This window comes from Mixophyes fleayi, chromosome 3 (genome assembly GCF_038048845.1).
Source record: "Mixophyes fleayi isolate aMixFle1 chromosome 3, aMixFle1.hap1, whole genome shotgun sequence".
Taxonomy (NCBI): domain Eukaryota; kingdom Metazoa; phylum Chordata; class Amphibia; order Anura; family Limnodynastidae; genus Mixophyes; species Mixophyes fleayi.
This window is the reverse complement of record NC_134404.1, coordinates 66,978,417-66,998,028: the sequence shown is the minus strand read 5'-3', so window position 1 is coordinate 66,998,028 and position 19,612 is coordinate 66,978,417. Positions and strand designations below refer to the sequence as shown.

Here is a 19,612-nt window from a genome sequence, read left to right as displayed (position 1 = left end):
CTAAACTCTGGCTACTCACATCTGCTGATAAATACTTTGTGTTCTTCAGATGCAGCTTCGAACACTTAGACCATGCCCCATCTGTAAGCTTACACTAATCAGTCCACTAAGCCAGGCCTAAAATAAGCTCCTGACTGCTAAATACACACACATACATACACCCTACCCACCGCCAAGCCTAATAAATCAATGTACTCTCAAATACTCCCAGGGTAAACACAGGACATAAAATGGAAAATCCTCTTCCTTCTGGCAGTAACAACTGACCTGAAAAGTTGCCAAACATGCAACACTTTTATACAGATATTAATGTAAAATACTTATATAAACAAATGCAGGTGAACAATTTTATATACTAAAATATGTTCTTCCCATCAGACAAATAGTTATACTACTTTGTAAGTTAGGAAACTTGCTACTAAAAAAGGAGGCTAGCAGGAAATGAACAACAGCTCAGGTTTGAGCAACCAACCATAGACATCGCCATCTAGTGGACAAATCACAATAAAACTTTTAAAACACTTGTCCTGCAAAAAACACCACAGCTGTCTCCACAGAATAAACATGTCCAAGCTTAAATACACAGTGTTTGTATTGAGATTTCCCCCATGGGAAACAGTGGTGGTTTAAGTTTGCTTTTATGGAAAAGAGCCATTAACTACATAGAGTAAAGGACAATTAATTATTTTATACATTTCTGGGAATTGCCATAATACTGTTGCTCAGAGCAGTGTGGATAAGTACTATGCATACCAAGAGTAAAGAAAATTGAATCTACTATACTGTTACTCTTAAAGGGTATGGCGGAAATAAAAAGCAATAATGGTATCAATAGTCTAAAGCTTATCTACACTAAATATTTTATTGCTAGGTTTCCATAGAGCATAACTGTCCACAAGTGGGTATGTAGCATCTCAAAATCCATTTGGCCAAGCTGTATATTTACAGTATCAACCTATATTTAGCATTATTTCATAACAAAATAAACAACAAACTTACTTGCTAGTTTTGCCTGTAATCCTGAGGGTCCAGGTTTTGATGTCTCAGCCTTGGAAGATCCTGGGAGGGAAAGTTTGGTTTTGGGAAGGCTGACTTTTGGGCTGAAGCGAGCCGCCCAATCAAACTTTGAGGAGCTGCTGGCTTTGGCCTGTTCTTTCTCCCGGCTGCTCCTCCGAGGGCTGGGACTGGAGGCAGAGCGGGATCGCCTGGCCTTGTTCTGGTCCTTGCCTTGTTTCACTCTCGCTCCTGGAGGGGCAGCAGAGGAGACAGAGGCGACAGCTGAGGAGGAAGAAGAGGAGGTGGAGGCAGAAGAGGACGAATCTGTAATGGTGCTACACCCAGCTTTGGCTGAGGTGGCCGATTTTGAAGCCAGCTTGGTGGGTTTTGGAGGCCTGTCTTCTGCACCAGTCGCTACTACGGCTGCGCTGCTGCTCTTCACACAAGAGGAGTTATCTGTCCTTTTCCTTTTCTGCAGCGGGGCGGTGCCGGGGACTCCACCCTTCCTGCCGTGTGCTTTGCTTGTGGATGGCAATGATGCGGGTGGAGCTGAATGCTCCTGGTCAGTCTGTCTCTTCTTAGGTTTATTATTTGGTCGCCTCGTCCCAACGGAGGGCTCAGCGTGCTGAAGTGCTTTGGGTTTCTTAGCAGAGTTAGGGGAGTTGGTCCGGCTGTAATCGGGGCTAGCACTACGTTTAACTCCACGGGAGGTTTCTTTCTTCGGCCTTTGACTTTCTGATGAGTTACTCTGTTCTGGATCCTCAGATTGTAGTATTGGATTAGAAGATGAGCTACAGCCCCTAGGGGAAATAGAAGAGGATGAATGCATGTCTGCAAAACACACAACAGAGGTACATACAGAATCAGGAACTATTCATCTTCCTAAGGTGATTATCACCTCATTCACCTTGAACAAAGTGACAGAGGCTCCGACATATTTTGAGGAGAGATTAGATTTCTGTAACCAAAAAGAATGTAAATCATTTTTAAATTAAAACAATCTATTCAGTGATTATAATGCAATGATTGTGTTTTGTTACACTCCAGGTATGAAACAATAATGACAGCTATACCTTTATCTGGCAGCAGAACGGCTATCAATGCTGTCGTACTACACTAATCCAGTGTCCACCAAAACCTAGGATCACCCAATAAAAGTAACCAAGATGTGAGATGGTAAGAGGAGACTACAATGCACAGTCACTAACATGTACTGGCTCATTGCTCCTTTGTGTTCAAAAGGAGCTCTTAACTTCACAATATCATTTAAATGGAAAGTTATGAAGTTGTTTTACCTCCAGAACAAATGGACAGTGCCATAGCCAATTTATTCAGTTTTAAAATGATAAACTCACTTAATGCAGATAATTAACTGTCTTGAAAACAGGTCCTCAGATACCAGATAACTGCCCAGGAGGCGATAATGAATCTTTTTCAAAGCCAAACATCTGACTGGTAATAGCAGCCAAATACAAAAACACAGACTAATGTTGCCTCCAACGCGTCATTTAAATTAGCATTTCACGGTTTAATGTGAAATGCTAAATCTGTGTATACATTTCCTACACCCCAGCACAGGTAACAATACAGCACAGATAATGTCCAGCCAATATATTCCGAGCAGCAAAGTACAAGGGGAGACTAGAATTTATATAGCACAAATAGAAGCTTCCCAAAGCCATCAATGGACTGGCTCAAAATCCAACCAACTAATTATATTGTAAACGCATTCATCTCAAGCTTACAACACTTGTGTATGTTTGTTTCATCTCCAAACAATGCTAATACTTTTTAACACACATTAAATTTAGCCCACAGGTTCACTATTTGTGAAGTGAAAAATATAGATGGCAGACAACCATAGTGAATTATCCAGAACATTTGACAGAAAACTGAGAAAATGTTTAGTGCATTACTCAGAAGTAAAATCCGGGTAGAAACGCAGATGGTAAGACTAACATTTCTGTGTACATGCACTGCTCACCTGACCCCTGACAGAGTCCTACGGGTCTACGTGTTGGGGGATTCTTCTCCCAGGGAACTAGCAATATTCTGTGCTACCAATATGACAACTAATACAAGTTCAAAAAGTGGTTAGTAAAGTTACCTTTTAGAGCCGAGTCCCCTGGACTGGGCAGAAGCTGTATTAGACTGCACTTTGGGGGTCTTAGAAAGTGACTTTCTGCTCTCAGGAAGGCTAAGGGTCTTATGTTCTGCCTGCTCTAACTGGGACCTGTTGCTGAAAAACCAAGAGAGAACTGCATCAGAGCATACAGGAAACAGCTCCCTCTGTTCATGTTACAGTATACACAGGAGACTGAGACATGGCCATCACAACAGGACTATTACACTAGGAATAAAATGCAACAATCCCTCATGACAATTGCTCAGCTATAGGGTCAACTTCCATCATAAGCGGTCCCAGCGGTAATGATATGTTAAAGATATGAGCTATTGCAGCGATTAAAGGGTTTGGGTTTGTAGACTCTCATAAGAGCAACAGTGTTATATTGTAAGAGTAAAGAGGTACAAGGGACACAGTGAGAAACAAGCCAGACGAGAAGATGTTCTTGGCTGTATTTTAGTATGGTTAGTATACCACTACATTATATACAAAGGTCTCCATTATGTTCACTAGCTGGAAGTGTCTTGATTGTAGAGATTCCTGGCTGTGAGGGGACAGTCTCCTTACCTTCCTCCTGCAGTGTCCTCTTGCGGCTGGGCCCCAGCAGTGTTCCTCTGTGAACGTCGCAGTGACCCCCCTGGATTGTTATTAGGCCGGCTGGACATTGGCACCTCTCTCCTGAAGGGACATACCCTTTCTAGACACTACCATTCACTGCAAAAGAAGAAAAGCTGGTTACAACAGTGCACATTACATTAAACACATTAGAGAAGAGACTTACTAGTAAGGAAACAGGTTAGATTCAGCAGCGGTTTAACGATACAAGAAGAGTGTGTAGATGTAACATTACATTAATACAGCAAACTGGATAACTACTAAACACAAAAACATTAATCTATACATAGAAATTTATCGTGTCCAACAGAAGTGCTATAGCACATACATAATATAAAGAACTCTCCCGATATCTGCAGCAGGTAGTGTAGATGCTGATTAATGTGACAATACCACAGATATGCTCTAGGATAGTGTAAACTCTGGCTCCATTCACACTACTGTAAGTACTGACTGCAGTGTGCAGGAGTAGGGCTCCAGGGCCGTCATCACATTCATGGTATAGATCTCCGTGCAGCTAGCACAATTTGGTGCCTAATTATTTGGCAGCGGGAGATTATGTAACTCAGTTTATTCTGATCACCTATTTTATGCGGATTATGGAGGCTGTACATAACTGCTTATATAATGGTTTACTTATGGCTGGGTAGATGTTCCTGGGAACGGAGATGTTGCTTTGTGTATAGATGTCTAAGCCATGTTTGTGCTCCAGTCTCTTCTATTATCACTTACTGGAACACAGTGAGCGCACTCCTGCCACTACCTGGGCAGATCATTCTGTCACTAATGCTCATGACTATTTACAGCTGCCCAGAAGTAGAACTGAATTAGAAGTACAATGCATATACGTGCTGTCTGTTTAATATGCAGTTGTGTGCAAGTCACAGATCCTCTTATGGCATATTACTTAACGGTTTGTAGGCTTAGATCATTCAAAATACATCAAACTGTCAACAAAAGTTGCCTAATGTTCCCACTAATGGTTTACTTTCGGTATAAAAATCAAACATGTGTGTCCAACATCAGCTTCCTTAATCAGGTCCTCCTGGTGTAGCATTCACAGGTAATAGGTAAATACCAGAGCTTTTAGAAAAAAAAAATGTAAGAAGGGTATCCAGTTTAATTATCAGTTTTAGTAAAATTGATTTTTAAACTGGATAACCTCTTTAGTATTGTGCTAGATATGTACAGATCCACAGGCGAGCACAAGAGCAGTGTATCATTTCCACAAAGAAAACTTCTACACTGCTGTGCAGATTGCAGCCTAAAGAGATAGGAATATGTCGTCGATAGTTTTCACCTATCTGTCACTATGCCATAGAACTGTTTTTACATAAGCGGTGAGCAGGTCTGTACCGTATAAATATGGGACTACTGATCCCTATGCTATATGTACACTGTGGACACATCCGATATACACAATTTTTAGGAGTAAATTCAAATGGGAGGTCAGCCAGTGCTGCCCTAGTCTATGCCCGAGCTGCACTCTGTTTAAATAGTATTAAACAGGGCAGAATCTACTCTGTGTAATACTATCCTTTTTAAAGCTCCAATGGATCTTTAAAACGTAATCATTGATTACTATGAGAATCCATACATGTCCACATGGTGCAATACAAGCAGAATGCTTGGCCAATGCAAGAGATAAATGTCCACAACTGACTATAGGCTGCACTGTCCCCAATACTTGCTATCTGACCACATGCCAGCTCTTCAGCGTTAAGGACACTTCATTAACAATGTAGGCTGCCCAAAGTGACAGAAAAGGATTTTACACATCAACCGAAATAGGGACATTATACAGAAATCCATAAGACCAAACCTGCAAGCTGTGTATAAATGAAATTTAGCATGAATGAGATGGGACAGACAATGTCCTGCATTGAATAAAACTGTTCTCAATATTCCATTACTGTAGCATTATACAACAAGCTGTAAACAGGTGACATCAGTATGGAACCATGGAAAAGCCCTGAAACTTCTGATTTCCAGCACACCCCAATATAGGAAATACCCTATATCTAGAAGTATGGAAATTTCTAGTATTCACAATTGAGTAAACAATATTTAAGCAGAACTCTAAATGTACAAAAATCAAATAATCACTAACAGTAAATGCAGCTTTCATTACAAGATTGGGGGAAAAAAAAAAAAAAAAAAAAAAAAGTTAAACAGGATATAAAAAAACAGTGCTAATAATTTCATGAGGGAACCCTTTAGGTAAGCACAGTACAAGGTGCAAACGTTCTTACTGCTCAGTGCAAGCAGACAACGGACCACTGGGAGGGTAATGACGACCATGGGGATACAATTAGAAGAAAGCAAAGTGACTGCCTCTCTCTTAAAAATATAAATTTTACAAACAAATTAAAACAGGCCAAAAGGCTTCTGGAAAACAATTAAATTTGTGTCAGGATTTGTGTTTATGGCTGTGATCTGCCAATTTAATTTCTTTTATTTTTATCTATTTTTTTTTTTTACAGGTGGATGTACCATAGAATTAAGGGACTATATTTTCTGTTTTAAACCCAACATTAAGAAACAATGTATTTACATCATTATTTAAAAACAAACAAAACAAAAGAGAACACCCCCAACAACCCAGGCATACAGTCTCTGCATCATCCCATCGGTATCAAACACCGTAAGCCAGGCATTAGTAGTATGGGAACGAATATTATAGCGTGCAGGACCTTGGTGGTAAAGAGCTGTTTCCCCACAATGATGTAGAAAATTAAATACTAAATGTCTATACCGTAAACCCCCTGTAGGCTTAATAAAATAATCAGACAAGGTAATTAGATAATAAGAGTAACACCCGTCCACAAATTGAAAAAAAAAAAAAAACAAACACCGAAGTTTTGTTAATATATTTGCTGGAAGGATAATTGGGAAATAGTGGGTGTACTTCCCAAACCACTATGTTGTTTTTAGAACAAGAACAGTATGTGTTCTCTTTTCAACATATGTAAAGGGGGCTTTTTAAGGTTGAAAAAAAGGTCAATATTCTAGGTAAATAAACTGCAGGAAAGTGTGCCTGTACAAGGTCACAGCAGGCCAATAAGCCCCCATTTAGATATACCTGGGTTAGACCAAAACTCACCACAATACAATACATGCCAAACAATCCATCCCCCCAGGATATTAAACATTTTACTTCTAGAAGGGTGGAGTTGAAGCACTTAATATTCATCAATTTCTGTCTGAACTAAAGCAGTTTTCTACTTCTGTTTAAAAACAACGGAGAGAGTGCAGAGGAACGTCTGCATAGGACAGCCAGTCCTCCTGGCTGGACTGCCCCAGTCAGGATTTGGAAATTAGAGCCAGTTCCAGTGCTGCCTGTTTAAAACAGGAACTTCCTGAAAAGTCCATGGCTGGGTGCAGGGAGGGAACAAGGAAGAAAGAGTCAGTCACACCCACAATGCACTGCTCTCGCAAAATGACAGAGACATGTTCCTATCACACAAAGCTCCGGCCATAATCACTACACAAGTCTGCAGCCACACCTCCGCCAAGCTGACTAATGTCAGTTTCCTTTGGCAATTACACTGCACAGCCAACAATAGCAGGGACTAGTTTAAACAAGGTCAGTCACACTATGCATGTGCATATTGGCACAGATAGTCTAAAGATACAAAATTCAATATTTGCTTTTTAAATTTATATTGGTGAGTTTTGTCAAAGACAAGAAGCCCATTTTGTGCTCATTTTACAATGTCTGATAACTACCTGAATAAGACATTTTTGAGTTTGATTTTTTTTTTTTGTTAACTACAAAATAAAACTGTCTAAGTGGACTAGTAGACCAGCAAGTTGAACTGTATTCCCCAGGGTCTTGTACAAAAAAAATAATTGTGTGTTTGTAGGCGTGTACAGATAGTTTGTAGGGTGCTCAAGTGGCTTAATCAATTACATTGTCTTGTAGACACATAGCCAACCACATTAGTACAATCATTGTGCGATACAGAAGACAGGATAACCAGCATACTGTAAATGGGTAAAGCAAAGTGGAAGATAACCATGGGCTTTACCGCTGAAAACTAAAAGTCGACTATATATAATTATCTTACAGGACTCATGTACGTTTTAAACACAACTTTAGGTGCAATGTCTAACTCTCTCTATATGTAGGTGTGTATGTATAACCACCTCGGGACACAAAGCATGTTGAATGCGTGACTCACGTGTTACTTAAACAAACAACATCCCAGCATAATCAGGACTGCACTGTTTCCTATAATTATAGCTAATATGCCTCCAAAAGGAGACTACATGGACTCAGAAAAAGGGGATTGGTCAGGAGCATCAGTGACCAAGACAGCTCACCTTGCTAAGGCCTCACAAGCAATGGCATCTAATGAAAAGTCAGCCAAGAAAGTGCAGATCAAATGACTGCAAATGTCAACCTGTGGCTGGAAAGGAAGTTTAATCAGAAAGATATGATGATGATGAGGATGAAAGATAGCTGAATGGAGCAAGGTATCATAATCAGGTTGCAACAGATCACCACAGTTGGCAATGTACATTTGTGTGTGCAAAGAGCACAGACAATGGATAATCAAAGGAGTGGAGGAAGGCAAAACGGTCAGATGAACCATTCTTCACCATGTTCTCAACAAAACATATTAGAGCACATGTGCTACAGGCCCGAGTGCTTGTTTCCAATAGTGAAGGGTTCTGCTGGTTGTCTAATGCTGTGCTGCTAATTTCCCTGGCATGGTTAAGGTACAGTCTTTTCCTTAGAACAAATGATCAATGCTAAAGGTTACTTATTGGCACTGAGTGGTCTTCCACCCATGTTATATCAGTTCTTACAGCAAGACAATGGCTCCATTTACCGAGACTGTGCGCTCACCCAATTGTATAATGTGCACGACACCAATGTTACCCATGTCATAGGTCTCTGTCACCAGATATGGGATAATCTGGAACATCTGAGACAGCTTTTTCCACGCATCCGTTAAGCAACTGCCTTGAGAATGAGTGGTGCAGGATCCCACAGACACGGCTAGCCATAATGACAGGGAGCATACAGATTATACGTGGTGGCTGTATGCCCTATTATATGATGTAAATATTTCCATTTATATGCCAAATAAGTAACACTTGAAGTCTGGGAGTCATTTCTATTGATGTCAATGGCTATACATCATCTGTGGCTCCTATATATGTGCAGGAATCACTGCATAAAATAAACCACAGGGGTCAAATTGATGTGCACACAATATTGAGACTCAAACATCTAATGATGATTTCTCATTTTGAGTTAGGAGTAAATCCAGCTTAAGGGTGAAATTTTGCACCTCGGCAAAAGGGGGGCAAATTTACAGAATATAAATTAAATGCATTTCCACCCCTTGAATCGCAATGTATTTTGTCCAGGTGCAAATTTACACCATTTACCTAGATTTCCTCCCAACTCAATTAATTTGTCTCATTACCTTCCACATTTACTGTACGTCAGGATAGGTGCATTCCCTCACAACACCACATACGCAGGTCAGTCTTCCTCAAAACCCAGATGGTATAAATGCCAGGTGAATATCAGGGGATAAATTTATCAAACCTTCCAAAAAGGAAACGTGGATGTGTTGCCCAATCATTTTCTAGACTGTACTAGATAAATAATAGGATTGGATAGAATGTTATGGGCAACAACTCCACTGTTTCTTTTAAGAAGGTTTGATAAATCTACCCATAAGTCTTCATTAACAAAACTACATGTTGTGTAGCAGTTTTCATAACATTTCAAACAAGTACTAGAAAAATGGTTCACATCTCCGCTATTGCCCAGTTTCAAAATGGGCAGAAGATTGCAGTGTTCCATAACCTATAGCAAACAGATGTACTAGGTTTGTAGAAAATGCCCTATACCTTACATTTACAGTTAGTGACAAGGGGAAAAATAGCAACAGGTGTTCCCTGCACTAAACTACACTACAAAACGTAAGTCAGAATCTTGTTTTCAAAAGCACGAGACACAGTCAGAGATTACCAATGAGAAAATGCTAACAAAAGTTGCTTTATTGTCAGGCTTGATTTTCATAGCTTATAAAATGCCCACTGATATGTTATCACAGATGTCTCTTTCTTTGATTAAATGTACTGTTTAAACTTATTACCGAGGTGAAGGGTAATGTGCGTCCCTTTTGAAGGCTATAAGGTCGCCCATGTAAATCCTGACCTCTAGCAGACTGCCTATCACTACTTTATTTTATATACAAGATAACACATCAGTCTGTAGCACAAATCTATGCTCTGTGAGCTTACTGGTTATCTTCACTTCTAGCTAGACAAAAATGAATACGGACACTGGCTTTAACTATAATGCAGCCTCAAACAAACTACAGCCTGAAAGCCCAACCCAAAATATTCCACTTGGTTTAGGTGTATCACTTCACATGTAGAGCTCGTTAAATCATGCTGTCATACATTTCCTTAGGCAGCACTATGTAATACTATGGTGTCTGTAGTTGAAAGAGTTTGTATACTGCAGAGGATCTTGCACTGTGTGTGTGAAGGAAGAGGAATGGCAGGTAGCTGGTATATCAAAGCTGTAACTAATGTATATTGCATAAATAAGAATACTGGATGATGTTCATAGCTGCCGCGTAACCTTGCAGTACTGTATTTTCATCCACTGTCCCTGGCATATATAATACTTCTCTAATTATATTGGGACGGATAGTCGTGTTTTCTAATAGGAGATCCGAACTGGAGTGAAGCCACGCTGATCAGGACGGACATAGTATTGGGCTGTGAAAAACGGTTTAATCTACTTTATGCCATTTTGCAACTTGTAGAACTGGTTATTAATTTAAGAACATTGATTTTTGTAAAATAAGCTTTACATTTTGTATTTTAAATTAAAATGTGGCTTGTTCTTTTTATTTCAACACAGTAATTTCAGTGCTGCATTATTGTGTTATATACCATCAACACTGGGTGATCCAACCTGATCACTCCTGGGACAGCAAACTGTTCAGCCATCACTAACAGATAACCCTATCTGTCCTAATAATTAACTCTCCTCCTACCAATAACTGTTTGCCCTGCACTACACTCCTGGGGCCATCTTTGGTACAGTAGTCATCCTTGTGGTTGCTAACGGAAGTGTCCAGTGTAGCTACGATATTCCTGTATAGACATCTCAAGATCAGGACCAAACTCCCTCACACTCTTCCCTCTACACCTTATCCTAACGTTACCCTGAGGTTCTGCGGAAACTTTTATATTCATAGCAAGTGCACATCAGAAAGTATTTGACCTGCGTTTCACCACAATGCACGCTGCAGGGAGTCTTTGAGATGCATTCTGTAGCACATTATATTTCAAATGCACAGTGAAAAGGAGGACTAATTGCAGGATTTTATCTACGATTTTAGCCAAAAATGTTTTAAAAAGTCCATGTGTTACGGTTTAATGGCAGCTTTTTCCCTCTTGTGGAATTCCCCCAGCAAACAGCGATTCCAGTATGAGTAATACATGTCATAATGGGCATCTCCCTCCACAGGTTTCAGTGTATAAAGCAATAGGGATAGTTCATTTACTTACTGATGTGAAGGGGAAAATAGGGAACAGGAAAAAATAAGGCAACACTTCAGAATATGCGCAATCTATTCTGTTCTATTGAATAGGATTGTATTGTTGTATTCTCCAGCAAATTAGAACAAGCCACTCAAAAGAAAAAAAAAAAAAAAAAAATCAAACGAAAAGCATATATAAAAAGTATGTACTACATAAAAGAACCCTTTCAAAACATGCAGTGTACCAACAGATTACTCTGAGCAAATCAAATACATACATACACACACATACAGTATACGACCTCTCCATGATCTTGGCATTTGTTACATGAGGGTTTGAAAGTGCTAATCAAAACAAAACCACCTTGTCTCTCTAAGCAGGACTAAAATCCCCCAAACTCTCTCTCACTCTAAACATAAAGCTCTGCCAAAACTAAAATTTGGTTTAAGAGCTGACACTCTTAGATTCCAAAATGTAATCGCAACCTGTCATTATCTGAAGACTTCCTAATTTAATCTGGGTTACAGTCAACCAAACAATTCCCTTCGTAAATGTAGTGTTCTAAAAACCATGCACATTGGACAATAAATCCTTTAAAAACACAGAACATGGAGTTTAATATGAGAATGAATACACATACACATATACATATACATATATATATATATATTTCAGATTGACATACAGAAATGTAAATGTAATAGTTTTCTTAAAATGAAACAAACAGTCACGGCACATTTGCATACTATTTGTGTAATCTATCCCCATGCAATCATTTCAGCACTTTTTAAACCTTGTTCTTTCTTGCCCAAAACTCCAATCTGTGCGACATCTTGTCAAGAGGTGTGCTGGTATGCTAATCTGTTTAATTTTCTTTTGTTCAAGAGTTCTAGTAATGACTTCTATAAATATTAACTCTCTTCTGAGCATAGAGATAGAACATTAAATCCACTAAACATGGTATGCTTTTCCACACTTACGCATATGAAACAGGATTATGTTATACAGTATCTCTATAGTTTTCTTATGGAGCCGTTATATGTAGAGGACACATTTCATGCAGCTGGTTCCAATGATTACAAGTGTATAGAGAGGACTTCTCAAACATGGATTGTGTAAAATAATGCTTTGATGTATAATGTTTCCTATAAGAAACTTTATCCATACTTGGAGTGACCCCAAATCTGTGTTTTCTAGCCAAAGAAATTTCCAAATCTTTTAACATCTGTGGGTTGGGCAATGAACACATGGTTGACTGACTGAGACCAGGGGGTATATTTACTAAACTGTCTATACAAAATGACAGCTAGAATCAGATTGGTTGCTATAGGCAACATCTCCACTTATTCAAACCCGCAGTTTAGTAAATATACCCCCAGGTATCTATGAATAAGTAATCAAAGCAATGTGACAAGCCAGCCCTATGCAGCATATATCCAAATACCTTAACCCTTTGCTTGCTTGCTTACACAGTGATTTCCCAGAAGCCATGTTAGCAAAAACATTTTTTGTGAGCCATCATGACCATATTTATATACTTTGCTAATTATACTGATTAAGTCATAATCATAACATATGATAAACATAATGCAATATATTTTTTTTCCAATTCTTTCAGTTTACTTTCAATTGCTTGTCATAGGTTTCCATAAATTGTTCTCATCCATATTGAGTATACCAGATGATCGTTTGTCAATCCTTACATTTTAGTGCAAATGTGTACAATATTTTTTTTTTAACAATACAATGAAAGCTGCACAACATGAATACATTTCCAGACCATATCATTCTTTAGAAGAGCAAAGGTTAATTCACAACAGCATGGGCCTACCATACGACAGTATCCAATGATCAAGACAGATCTGCTGCAAGTTCACACGTGGAGCATAAATATTGAATGCAGATTGTGGCTAGCTGCTCTATTTATAACACTGCAAACACCAAGGGCTTCACAGGGATTAAAGGGACAGTGGTTGAAGTGGAAACATTCCCTATTCTAAACTATGCTTTGACCAGGAAGCCACTGTGCCAAATGGGGAAAAAACTGCCAGCACCCCGTTTTGGTATTGATATTAATTAATCTCTCCTAGTTCTCTGACTTTCCAAATCATGCATGCTGCATTATTTTGTACACCCGAATCCATTCTACAAATGAAATATGCTTGGTGTAGGAAAAAAAAAAAAAATAAATAAAAAAAAAAAATCATACTATATCGACTCTAACTCTTAGTTAGTCTAGGTATTGAGTGTAGTCACACAAACACTGCTGACTTTAGAAATAAAACATCAAAATATGTATACATCATAAAGAGGCAGGAGGAATGATATGCTAAATGGAGTTAATGAAGTCAAATGTGTTTGTGTACTAGTATCTGAAACCACTACACAGTGGTGACAACAACTTTGTGGGTTGCACCAAGCACTTTAAATAAATAATAAAAAAAACAAAAAAAACAACAGCCTATCAATACACACAAAATGAGTGATATCACTGTAGCATGAAGTGATGTCACTGGTCTATAGTAAACTGATAGGTAACAGTCTTGAATACTGGATCAGCACACAAAACATCTTTCACTGTATGTAGATGACAGGTAGACTTTAATTACTACTATTCTTAAGCCAAATAAAAAATTTACTAGGCAACGCAAACTATTTTACAGTTTGATGTTGACGGAAATGAGAACGGCCTTTATTCTCAGGGTAAAATCACTGATTTGCTCTATTGGGGGCGTTCCTATTTTTCAACAAATCTCTGTAGAGATAATTTAAAAAAAAAAAAATAGTTAGCTTGTAACGTTAAATGCTTGCATTCCACTGGAGTCAGGACGGAGGTGTGTTTTTAAGAGAGTGATGCAAGAACAAGATTGATGGAAAATGTAATCCCTTTTGTAATAAAATGAAAGCACAACTTTAAAATGTATAAACAAAGATATAAAATATGTTATAAAAATGTATCATAGTAGTTACGTAGTCTAAGGTTAATTTTTTTTTTTTTTTTTACAACGTAGTTTGTGCAATAGACTGGTCTCCGGACATGGTAAGGACATGTATAATCTAATTATTGCCTGTCATTCACATCTGAGTGATAATTAAGGAGGACATGTACTTTTGGACAACCTCCCCTTATAATACCCTTGTCTGTCCCAGTGTAGCAAATGAAGGGGGAAGGGTGGTAGAATGCTATTGAAGTGGATGGACACATACTGAGATCAAAGTAGTACGAAAATTAGGATAAGTTGAGGAAACAGTTACGATAATAGGAAATTCCAAATAGTGTACAACCCCTTTCACTCACCGTTTCCTGACCGATTAAAGAAATGTCCAATCAAAATAACTTTTTAAATTCTAGATCTACTGAATTACTGATGGGTTCGCTACCGCACATATTGTATCAGTCTCCTACCTCTCTGCTGAGCCAGATATACAGCGCCTATATTCCTTTAAGTTATTGTGAATGGAAGCAAATCCTCCAAGGCTCCTTAAAAGAACTTGCTTGTGTCAAGATCTGACCAACTGCTTCCCGAGTTCTACATTATTCTGTCCTCCCCAGGATTGCTGAGCTATGCCATCCCTCGTAGCATGTATATAGCATGTGAGCCCACCTTTATGGAACATGGAGTTATAGAACCATTAAAAGCAATTGTTAGACCCACATTCTAACACTACCATCACTTCACCATGTTTTATAGGGCTTCAAAGAAAAGCCCTACAGAGGAAACACTTATACCATATCAACAGAGTGCTTCTCTTCAGCAGATCAGCCAAGCATGTAAATGCAGTTGGCTGACCAGGTTGGAATGACCCCTGATCCACTGTTTTATATCAGACTTTGGACAACTTGACCTCTTCAGATGGAGTCCAGCAGTGTTTAATGACAGCCAGATGCAGAGCACTGTTTATTCCCCCCAGTAGGGTGTTTCCTGGGTTAATCACCAAGTTGCTATATTTTGAAAAATGAACGAGCAAATTTATAAAACCTGTTTCTTGAATGATTATGACTGGGCTTGTTTATGTTCATGGAAAGTCTAAAAGAAAAGCAACCAGATAGTAGAATGCACCTCTACTGTCAGGGTAAAGCCATTCTAGCAAGGAAAGTAAACGGAAGTGATTCTGATACTAAAATGGTCCATGTGACAGACACCAGGCAATTAACTGGTTTCCAGATACAATAGGAACTACTTGCCTCAGGAGTTTTGCTTTCTACAAAAAGTAGAAAGCAAAAGATGGAACTTTGGTTTGTAATTACTCAACAGTGTAGAATGAGAATGCTTTAGAAAAAGATTGGATTACTGAACAGTTAGTATAGGCAGTGGCCGAAATTTCCAGCAATCCCAATCAAATGTTGAAGAGGATTTGTCTTAAATGTTAGCAGTCCAAATGGAGGCTTTCATACAGAGGTCGCATATACAGGGGTCTGACGCCTGTACATGCCTGGCTCTCCTCCAGATCAGTATTTGAACACATGATACTGATTTGACAAAGAAAGAAAAAGAGAAGCAGCAAATAAAATGATAAAATGAATGCGTTAAACAAAGCTTGTTTTCTGCTGTAAGAACAATAAAGTGTTGTTGAAACATGAACGTTAACAGAAGCTGTTGTTAAAGTGACAGTCAGCCAACATGCAGCTCATGTGACTTAGGTGTGCAGCTGGATGTCATGCAGGGGACTGATCTGCGAGTGGAACAACTGGAAGAGTAATAGCACAGGACACTGGTGAGGTTTAGCAGGGAGATAACCATACAGGAGTGAGGATCAGTAATTGTGTTGCATTCGTTACTGTAGTAAATAAATCAGTGCAATGTTTTCACCAAGGATCCAAATGTAGTCCAGATCAGAATTTAGTGGGGTAATTTGCAATGTGTAATAGCAGTATGTGGTATTTATTATGTGTGTATTGTGTAGAATGACCACTGCTAGTGGGCAGCTCAGCCTGAAAGCTAAACCACCACCACTCCTTACCATCTGCTCCAAATACTGATGTTGCTCATCGTTCATTAATATATATATATATATATATATAAACTGTGCAAAGCCATATTTTATACAAACAATCCATTTTTTTATTTTATAAAACCAATGGGATGGAGGGGTGGACATAAATAAAAGAAATAGTTTTGGCGCTGCCTAGTTTTTTGAGAAGGCAAACCAAGCGACACAAAGGACATTGGGAAACCCCATAATAAAGAGCTAAAATTACTACAGGGGCAATGGATCCCTATTTGCATAGATCTTCTTCTGTTATATAGTCCTGCCCCCTTTACAAATTCAATGGTCATCAGCTGTATCCCGTATCATTGGGGTCTCAGAAAAGGACCCCCACAGCATTCCACTAGTTTGGAGACACTAATCAACATCAGACCGATACAGAATTCCCCTTTAAAGAAGTTATGCTGCACATTTTTTTCTCTTCTTGTTCAGCACCTTTCCCACTGGTAGAAATGAGGGGTGCCCATGTTTGACACCCTAGAGAATGTTAAATAAATGTACAATTTAGTGCAAGATGTATCAATTATGCTGACTGGACAGCTACCATTACTCAGAGTCAAAAATTGTATACAAGTTTATAATATTATAATTATGCCCAATGCCTTCAAAAATAGCATGGTACCGCAAAAAATAGATTTAACAAATTGTTTTCTTAGGTTTAATACGTACTTTTCTCTGGTAGTTACATTCACTCACCTCACTCATACGTTCACATATAGCAAATAATGAATCTGATATATAGTACTTCACCATAGTCATACGTTGTTGTAGTTATCACATTAACACAAGTATATACATTCATCTATTAATTGTTCAACTGGCAAAAGGAGTCAGAAAAATAAACCAAAACAAGATATTCAAATCAAATGAAAACCGATGTGACATTTCCATTGTGTCACATTTGTGCGAGTGCTTTGTCTATCAGTAATACTCACCTTCTGTCAGGGCTTGTCACACAATAGCTGTGTTTACCTGAATGAAGGTATCTTTTAGCATTGCGGTGTGCCTGGGTAGGCTAACCCCAAGGACTCTTCTACTGCGCCTGTGTGCACCAGTCCTAATTAGAAAAACACCGGAAGATAGAGAGCTATGTGGTGTAGATTCTAACATGACACTGTTATAAACTGCAGCCTGACAGCATCTTTCATATCCAAGACATACAGACACCATGTCATACCATATCTGTGTCTGCTATTACAGTACACAATGCAAAAATAACCAAATAACTCTCATAACCAGCAAACTCCACACACTAAACACATCTCCATAAATCAACATAATGATGTCAGTGGCAAATACACTGTCCTGACCCCTATGACACATCAGGAACAGTCTCTTCTCTAAACCTCAGTCACCTTATAAACACTGCAAGCAAAGCTCAGCAGTGAGGAGATTGAAAAGTGGGATTTAATCAGGTACAGCACCTATAACGTCACTAGGCCAAATCCTCCAGCAAGAACAATAACAGGAAGCTGGATGTGACAAAGAACCCAGCTCCAGAGATACCCCTTAGAGGGGCACAAGATTAGGATAGGGAGAAATATGACAAATAAATCATAACTGACCACATCAAAAACTCAGAAAGATTTTATTGATGTCATGTATAACCATGACCAGTGTGGGAAAGGAAAAAATCAGTGTAATCCCATCAATTTCACATACTGTTCTAGCAAAACCATTAAATTAATACTTGGGGATCTAAACATAGACTGTCTCTTTGTTTTCAAATGTGACCAACCATAAAAGACAATATGCAATCCTTGAATTCCTATAGGAAATATTAAAACATTATGTAGAATACCGAACAAAAGACAGCCCCTGCGCTATAACCAATTTCATAATAACATGAAAATACTAAAGGCAAATATAAACTGTACTACTGGTCTGGTCCAGACTATAGATTTAAATATTTATATTAATAAAAATAGGGACACAATGATAAATAATAAAACATGCCCCTATATTAACACTCAAATAAATAACTTGTAAATATACAAACTCCTCACCCTTTAAGAAAATACCAAAAAAACAGACTAGTTACAGATTATCATCAGAATTGCAGGCCATGCTAATAGGATTTGTATATTAATCCCAATACAACATCCATACAGAGGCATTCTGTGTGTACACACGGGTTTAATTGCAACATATATGTATAGTAACATAGGCCTCTAGTTCAAACAGTTTTATCATCCCATTCCTGGGCCCAGCAATGACCTCATATGAGGCTGATACAGATAACATGGACTGTGTGCCCACACAAGGCCCCAGCACACACACAGGCAGCTGTGTATAATGATTCCTATATGGCAGCAGTGTCCTATCCTACATGTGTTATTATCCCATAAGCCAGGCTGGCGTCCCTGACTCACATTAACACGGATGTCTGAATACTTCCTAGCAGTATAACTATTACTCTCTCTTTTACGTTCATTAGGAGTCCCTGGACAGCCCAGTGATGCCCGCCCCGTATACCTCTGTCTCCGCCGCACTCCCCCCGGTGTCTCCGCTTCTTTCCGGCTCCTTCTTACCGATCAGCTGAGGACGCGAGGCCCAGATCCCTCCGCGCACTACTTTATCGCTCTGGATCTTTCCGCTACCGCACTATTTCATAATGTCAGCGTAGGCCTCGCCAGTATCCCTCCGCGAGAACTACTTTACAAAAAGGGGAAACGCAGATCCCGGGGAGAACTAACGTGTTCCTCTCCCCTCATGAGAAGGTTAATGGTGCCTTTCTCACTCTCTGGATGTTGGGATAAACCTGCTGTCCGCTCGCTGAGGGTATTTTTCTTTTATAAACCGTCTTTATTTCCGTCGGTTTCTCTAACAAAAGGATTTCTGGTACAGTTGGTTGTTCCAACAGAACCCCTCCGGTGGTTCAAACTCGGTTTATTTTCGCCAGGGTCACCCTGCCGAGTAGGCAGTTACAACACGGTGTGTCGCTCTGTGAGTCCCCCAGTCGAAGTGTTGTGTCCAGGGCTTATTGTTCGGGATGTATGCGAGGCGTAGGGATCTTAGGAGAGATTCGCCGCCTCTGCGCGCACGGATCCCTGTGGGAAGGGGGTAATCCGCCCTGGTTCCCCTAGCAACCGCGCGAGCGTCTAAGATGGCGGCTCTGTTGCCGGTGATTCTGTTCGAGTGTAACGGGCAAGCCCCGGCGCCGAGCAAAGACTTCTACCAGCTGGTCGTCTGCCGCAGCGAGGTCAGTGGCGGGGTGGGGGCCGTTCTGCGGGGGAGCAATGCAGGAGGCAAGCAATGAATGGGCCGCAGCCTGGAGAGAAATAGGACGGTGTATGTGCGTGTATAGAGGAGCAACGTGATGTGTGAGGGCGGGGGCGGAGCAACGGGCGAGGGCGGGGC

General features: G+C 39.6%; 2 protein-coding genes across 12 annotated transcripts in view; one reads left to right on the top strand and one right to left on the bottom strand.

Moving 5' to 3' along the window:
- TRIP12 (thyroid hormone receptor interactor 12) overlaps positions 1-19,289 on the bottom strand; it is a 59,861-nt gene extending 40,572 nt beyond the window's left edge. For 3 of the 11 annotated variants that reach the window (XM_075201637.1, XM_075201641.1, XM_075201639.1), the window contains exons 1-5: positions 18,728-19,289; positions 3,689-3,835; positions 3,104-3,235; positions 1,904-1,954; positions 1,000-1,796 (exon numbers count right to left, since the gene is read on the bottom strand). In XM_075201637.1, coding sequence (XP_075057738.1) covers positions 1,000-1,796; positions 1,904-1,954; positions 3,104-3,235; positions 3,689-3,786 — 1,078 coding nt within the window. In that variant the 5' untranslated portion in view covers positions 3,787-3,835; positions 18,728-19,289. Of the gene's footprint in view, positions 1-999; positions 1,797-1,903; positions 1,955-3,103; positions 3,236-3,688; positions 3,836-17,187; positions 17,209-18,727 lie in introns of those variants that run through there. The other 8 variants (XM_075201640.1, XM_075201642.1, XM_075201646.1 and 5 more) reach the window with 6 other exon arrangements.
- A 28-nt stretch (positions 19,290-19,317) lies between these two features.
- Positions 19,318-19,612, top strand: part of FBXO36 (F-box protein 36) — a 40,496-nt gene continuing 40,201 nt past the window's right edge. Inside the window, exon 1 of the mRNA XM_075201648.1 lies at positions 19,318-19,454. Within this exon, the coding sequence (XP_075057749.1) occupies positions 19,359-19,454 (96 nt within the window). The 5' untranslated portion in view covers positions 19,318-19,358. The remainder of the gene's footprint in view (positions 19,455-19,612) is intronic.